At 48.2% G+C, this 7376-nt stretch overlaps 1 protein-coding gene across 1 annotated transcript in view; it reads right to left on the reverse strand.

The window, feature by feature from the left end:
- Window positions 1-7074, reverse strand: part of mcf2lb (mcf.2 cell line derived transforming sequence-like b) — a 49338-nt gene extending 42264 nt beyond the window's left edge. The window contains exon 1 of the mRNA XM_076874794.1: window positions 6555-7074. Within this exon, the coding sequence (XP_076730909.1) occupies window positions 6555-6633 (79 nt within the window). The 5' untranslated portion in view covers window positions 6634-7074. The remainder of the gene's footprint in view (window positions 1-6554) is intronic.
- Between the last annotated feature and the right edge of the window lie 302 nt (window positions 7075-7376).

Here is a 7376-nt window from a genome sequence, read left to right on the forward strand (position 1 = left end):
GCACAAACTGTCAGAAACCGTCTCAGGGACGCTCAACTGCATGCCCGTCGTCCTCATCGGGGTCTTGACCTGACTCCAGCTCGTCGCCGTAACAGACTTGTGTGGGCAAATGCTCACATTCGATGGCGTCTGGCACGTTGGAGAGGTGTGCGCTTCACGGATGAATCATGGTTCACATTGTTCAGGGCAGATGGCAGCTGAGAATGTCCCAGTTCTTGCATGGCCAGCATACTCACCGGACATGTCACCCATTGAGCATGTTCGGGATGTGCTTGACCGGCGTATACGACAGCATGTACCAGTTCCCACGAATATCCAACAACCTCGCACAGCCATTGAAGTGGAGTGGACCAACATTCCACAGGCCACAATTGACAATCTGATAGACTCCATGCGATGATGTGTTGCACTGCATGAGGCAAATGGTGGTCACACCAGATACTGACCGGTTCTGGGTCCCCAGACCCCCAATAGCGCAAAAAGCTGCACATTCCAGGGTGGCCTTTTGTTGTGGGCAGTCTGAGGTACACCTGTGCACTACTCATGATGTCAGATCAGCATCCTGATGTGGCACACCTGTGAGGTGGGATGGATTATCTCAATATGGCAGATGTGCCCACTACCACACATTTGGACTGATTTGTGACCACTGTTTGGGAGGGATGGTTATATTGTGTATCTGGAATGAATTTTAGGTCTCTACGTCCATCCCATTTTTTTTTTTTTTTTTTTTTAATTTATTTTTATTTATTTATTTTTTTGGCCTGTCCCGTTTGGCTCTTTTGCCCTCAGAATTGTTGTCTAAAGGCAAAGAAAGATGCCCAACGGATTTACTTTACCAAACTGACCATCCCAGCCTTGCCGTAATGGTCCATTTGATTCACCTTTTATTGTTTATTTTATTTTCACTTACTGAATACGGGACAGACTTGACTGGGGGAAAGAAGGGGAGAAAGAAAGAGGGAAAGAGAAACAGCTGAGAAGAGGGACGGGCAGAGAAAAAAAAATGCACATATCAATCACCTGGATCACCTGCTGAGAAAGAAAAAAGAAAGCAAGCAGAAGAGAACAAGAGTAATAGAATAAACAACATCACAATGATATATGGGAATATGACAGTAAATACTAAATGTTAAACATTATTGTGCAGCACATAAGATCAACAGAACACAGTGTGCTTTGAGGTAGGAGCCAAAAAGGGTGTAGTTTGTGGGTGTGATCACCCGTGTGTACACCTGTGAGCATGGACGCGCTTGTTGTTGTTTTTTTTAAAAGGTTCCTTCATGTAATGATCTGCTAGAGGGTGTGGGGGGGCCACAGCCCCGTCCTCCAGGGCATGAAGCAGGTGTGGAGGAGATCAAAACTCCAGACATCCAGAGGCCCCCAGAACACAAGAGACCAAGGAAGACCAACAGAGGGGCAGCTGCGCCACTGTCCCGGAAAGAGCTGAGGAGAGTCCCAGATGAGGGCTCACTCAGCAGCCGCGGAGCAGAAGCCAGGGGGAGTTGCAGTGACGCGCCCGTGAGCTCCGCCGGCAGCCAGCTGCGCCTGAGTGACCGAGCCCCAGGCTGAGAGGCCGGGGGCACCCCACCTCCGAAGTGGCCCGAGCGAGCCCCAGGCTCCAGGCCCCGATAAGCGGCCGCCAAGGAGTGAGCCGGTGTGTACCTGGACGCCCATCCCCGGACACAAAGAACCACCAACGCACCGATGTCTGAGGGGGTCCGCCACTGGCAGGGGAAGTGGTGGTAGGGGGAGATAGGCCTCCAAACCTTGGAGGGCCTGAGATGTCCCCAGAGAGGTGGCGCCTGACACCCAACCTGACATATAGACACAGACATACAGGCACACACAGATACAAACATCCATTCCCACCCTCATGCTCTCATATGCACTTACTCCACACTCAACCAACGTGGAGACAGACATAAAGAGACGTTGTACACACGATCACACTCCCCAAGCGTACTCTACAAACCGGGTCTAGGTGCCCCCGCCTCTGGAGGGGGGAACTGCACCCAGACCCAGGTGGTGTTTCCCTTTTCCCTGCGGTGGGGGGAGGCAGACCGCCCCGACTCCGCAGCAGCAGGAAGGCTCCACACTCCAGACCGCAGTCGGACGGCCAACTCCTCCTCCTAGCCCCCCTGCTCCAGCAGGTCGCAGAGAATGGGGGTGAGAGAAGACTCCAAACCTCCCTCCAGCCGCTCATTGTAGTGTTGATGCATGTGTGTTTTAAGGTGCATTTAAAACCCAGGAGGGCTTGGAGCTACCTGCCAGAGAGCAGCAGGTAAGCGCATGGTCCCTCCTGCTAGCCCTCAATGTCTATGTGTATTTAAAATTGAGAGGTGGGCAACGATGCCAGGGGTGGGGTGTACACCCTGATGGTACTTTGGACTCCGTGCATCGTGCCCACCCCCAAGATCCTATATGTATGTGTAATGAGAGTGTGAGTAATGTGAATGTCTAAGTTGTGGGATAAAATTGAGGCAGAGGCAGCCAGAAGGGGACAGAGGGGGGGGGGGGGGGGGGGGGTAGCCTCCTCTGCACCCTGGTGACATACCCCTACTCCAAGGCCCTGCATGTGTGGGTGGTTGTGGTGGAGCGGGAAGAGGGAGGCAGCTGGAGATGGGGAGGAAAGGAAGGGAGGGGCAAGTGACCCCTCCCTGGGGCCAGCTCCCCCGCTGACCCCAGTAGGCACCCCCACACTCCGCGATCCGCCAGGGAAAGGGGGCCCAGGCCCATCCAGACCGGGGCCCAGTGCAGCAGCGCCGCCCGGCCCCACAGAGCCCGGGACAGTCCACCCAACCCCACCACAGAGAAAACTGCACCCACCCCACCATCCACTCATCTTCCAGACTACATAAGACAATAAACACCCAGGCTGAGATCTTCCTCCACCTCTCCTGTATCTCCCCCTCCTGCAGAGGGAGCTCCTGAGGAGAGGAAAGCTCCTGCAAGATGTGACAATCTCCCCCACCAGTTGAAGAGCCCCCCAGGTGGCTCGATGCACCGGCGGCACCCTGCTCCAGGGCTGGGCCCCCATGCACCCACCTGCCCACAACCCCGGCAACACACCAACCAGGACCCAAGCCCCCGAGGCCCGGTCCGGGTCCCAGCCCAGAGACGGAGCGCCCCCAGAACCTCACGCCCATCCCGGACCCACCCAGGGGCAGCCAGGCTACCAGGTCAGTAACCCATGTCCGTCAGCACAGACCCTCCCCTAGCCCCGCTGCACGCAGCCGCGAGGAAACAGTCACCTGAGAGCCAACAGAGCCCCTAACCGGACATGACCGCTACCCCGGGTTGAGCCCCCCAAGGAAGATGCCTCCGGGGAACCCCCCGACGCCCTAAGCCTGTCCCTACCCCCACACCAATCACAACAGTGAAGGCGGGACCAAACTATGACCCCCCACCCCCACTAGGTGATGGAGCTGATCAAAGGAGCCCAGAGCAATTGATCTGATGTGGTGGCAGAGGCTGTATCAAGACTAATGTAATAAAAGTGGTGGATATATATAGTGATACATTAGATTTTGTTTTACATGAAACAGTAATTGTAACTAGCAAAAGACAAATTTAGAATGCTTTTACTACCACTCTTGCTATCCCTAGGTACTATATCTCTCTGAGCATGGCTGGCTAGCTGGAAGCTGATAGTTGCCTGCTGGATCCATCTGGTTATACACCTGCTCTGCCTTTAAGGATGAACAGCATAGCCCACTTAGGGCAGAATGAACCATTGACCTTTAGCTTAAAAAGGAACCTGACACAATATAGTATTTGATTTATACACCTCCTTGTTGAGTTAATGTTCCATCAATGAAACAGTGAAAAATCTGCTCAGTTACAAATGACCATTATCAAAATGTAACCATACTCATGGGATAGATGGACTGCTTTCAAGCAAAGGTTCATGAGAGTCAGCTCCTTCCAAGCCATAAACTCCCCCACGCAATATATAATAAGCCTCTTCCACTTGGCTTGCATGCGTGTGCTGCACGATAAATAAAAAATAAAGAAACAGCCCCCCTAAGCTTCACCAGCTGCAGAAGAACACATTCCTGCTGGAAAAGCCGACACCTGTGACTCAGTGAACTAGATGTGTCCTTTTAAATCAGCTGGAAGTAGGTCAAATGCCCAGTTAGAAAGTCAGAAAGAGGCTTCCAGTGATTATGGCTCTAAGTATTATATTCGTAGTTAACCTACTGTTTTCCTTTCAGTTAACTGACTAATGGTTCTGCCAATTAAATTACTGAGCATGGTGCTGTGGATTGGTTCATCAGTGTTATTGTACTAGAAAACCACAATTGTTAAAAGGACTGCCATGAAATTTCATGGTTTACACATGACGCTAGTGATCCCATGACTTCCTGTACGAAAACAACAGGTGTCTTTAATTGTGATTTTGTGAGTGAACATCTAAGTATTTAATAAACTGCCATAAAGGCTCACACACCTACACAAAGACCCACGCACACGTCCCTTAGAATGATTACCGTGGTGATCCTTTAACCTGTATTCTAGCACCATCATCAGGTCAAAGTTTTGATGTGTCTAATATTTTGGTTTATTACCTGTATAAGTGTAATTCGCAACAATCTGATCAAAATCCGTTAGCTTTATTTAATTGCATTTAGGAAAAGCTACCATTTACCCAATATTTTATTTTCTCTCTCCCTTGAATAAGCTGTAAAAAACGACTCTTGTCTACCCACAGCTTACTACACTGACGAATGAACTGGATCACCCATCATCTTTACCAAAAAAGGAAAATGCACTCAGCTACAGGTCATGATCCAAATAGATGTTTTTGGTTTATATCACGTTGTGTTGCACTCATGCTAATGACGTTGCAAAGACAGCCAGCAGCCAGAAGTTGAAACAGACAGGAGTGCAGTATTCCCCAAGGGACAAAAAAAAAGCAATTAATACTTCAGCTTTCTACAGTGTACAATGCAACATCCATCAGAGAATGGATCAGAGAAAAACAAGAAGAAAAAAACAGTTCTTCAAGTTAGATGATGCTAAATCCTATGCATCCTTAGCTGACTCAATTCCCCGAATCTCCCTTTTCCTCACTCTCCCTTCCTCTCTGCTGTCTTCTGTGATCAGCGTTACTCTCCTCTCTGAGCCGATTGCTGCTCTCATTCTCCTGCCACAGCGAATTCCTGTCACACTTCTTTATAAACAGCTACCAGGGACTGGATTAATGTACAGTTTTAGGATAGTATTGCAAACTTAAAAAACCCCAGGAACAATATGACCTTATTTTCATTTTGATTTTAGCTAAGTAGAGTGATGCAATTCTTGATTTGCCTTTAGAGTCTTTGCATTTTCATTCCTCTAGCCTGGGCATAGCCAAGTCCCCCCTCCTTAGTCAAGTCCACCCACTCACTACTGCCATGCTTTCATCATCTTAAAAATGAAACCATGCAAAGGGGAAACCAGTAAATGCACTTAGTAAAACATTATTTCCTCTCACTTTAGCTTGACATGTACAGGTGCAAAATGAAATGAGGGTCTGAAAGCTATAACTCTTTAGGGTAGTCTTTTCTAAGTAAGGTTTTACAAACATTAAATAAAATATTAACACACCCAAGTGTTTGGCAGGTTGTCTGTGCAGGCTGTGCATGTGTGCGTTCATGCTTATTAGAGTGGTTGTGTGCTGGCAGTGAGTGGATTAGGGGAGATCTCTATAAATGGATCAAAAGGGACCAGAAGCAAAGATCACAAATCACATCAGTGGCATTAATTTAGCACAGGAGAAACGTCTGTCCTTGATTTGGTGGCGATAAATCAAGAAGCTGCAAAAGCAGGAGAACGTCATATATAGAGTAGAAAAAAAGCCGTCTAACCACAAAAACACCATGAGGGGAGCTCAGGAAGGCAGACCTAACAGCAAAATCAGTAAAAGAAACCGTGCGAATATTCGGAAATGAAAAGGTTATGTTAAATAATCATTCTACGGTTACAGAGGAAGGTCATTGTGTCTCATTTTTTAAAAACACTTTTGCTAATCAGACATATTCCACACACTATAGTTTTCTAGGGTGGAGTACTACAATTGGGGTTAGTGAGGTAGTGTATCACAACACAAACCACCCTGTGTACAGCCTGCGTTTCTGTAAAAAAATGAGACAGCTTTTCATGCAATAGTATTTCTGTTTATCCGCATTGTAAATACTTTAATATCTCTTTAATGTCAGCATGAACCAGATTTTATTTCAGAGGATAAAATCGTATTCCGACTAAGCACCTGCATGTCTTGAGGCAGAATGATCATGAACAGCAGCACATTCAAGCTTGTGTGGTTTCCTGTACAACACGCTTCGACATTGTGATTCTGCATTGGCTTTGTAAACTGCTTTTGTTTTGATGTCCATTTGGACTTGATTCCATCAAGGCAAAGGAATAATATGTCTCTTACTGTGTCTGCATTTTAGTAATAGTATTTTCACCTATGTCTATGTTTAAGATCAACATGCAACATCCTCAGCAAGCAAAAAATACAATGACCAGAGACAAGAGCTGCTTCCGATTGTGTCGTTGCCACCCACCTATGCTTTGGGTGACGGTCCTCAGTCTCACTAGCAGCTCACCGAGGGCCATCTCCTCTGTCTTCATCCACAGGATCATCCTCCAGAGGGACAGTGGAAGACCAGCTGTCCAGCTAAGAGACGCTTTTGTAGGAAGAAGAGACAGCTTGCCTGCTTTTTGCTGAGCGGTGCTATGGAAGAGTGGATGGTGGTGAGGGAGACTGTTGAGTTGAGCAGAAGGGAAGAGGGAGATGCGACAGGGTAAACGAACCTAGGATGTGAGTTAAAAATCTAGAGGAAAGAGAGGTAAAAGGGGGTGTGCGCTTGTGAAAAATGAATGCTCTCCAGGATGGAGTGGATGCTGCTGAGACAGATGAGGAAATGATGCTGATGCTGAAGCTGTTATGGCTGTGACAGCCTCAGCCACAGTGACGAGTCTCCTGCAGGAAAATGCAGCGCAAAGGATGGTGAAGGAGGGAGACGGGGAGGAGGTGGAGCAGCAGACAGCCTCATTCACACATGCATGCTTCTGCCTCAGCACACATGATGGTGCAGACCTGGCAGGCAGATTGGGGGAGGGGATGTGAAGGTCAGCATAACAGTTTTGCACAAACAGCTGATCCAATAGTGACATCCAGCGTAAAGGAAAGGGACAACAGCTTTGTCATGAAACATTCTTATCTGCAGAAACAGAGACGGCAATGGTACCAATGCCGGCCATGCATCATTGATTATGCTGCATTGCCACCATGTGACGGCACATGGTTATGACAAAATACAGTAGGATCATCTTCGGTAACCCTCTTTGCAAATTCCATGTGTAAACAAACTTCACAGACTGCA

This window comes from Maylandia zebra, linkage group LG16 (genome assembly GCF_041146795.1).
Source record: "Maylandia zebra isolate NMK-2024a linkage group LG16, Mzebra_GT3a, whole genome shotgun sequence".
In the NCBI taxonomy this organism is placed as follows: Eukaryota; Metazoa; Chordata; class Actinopteri; order Cichliformes; family Cichlidae; genus Maylandia; species Maylandia zebra.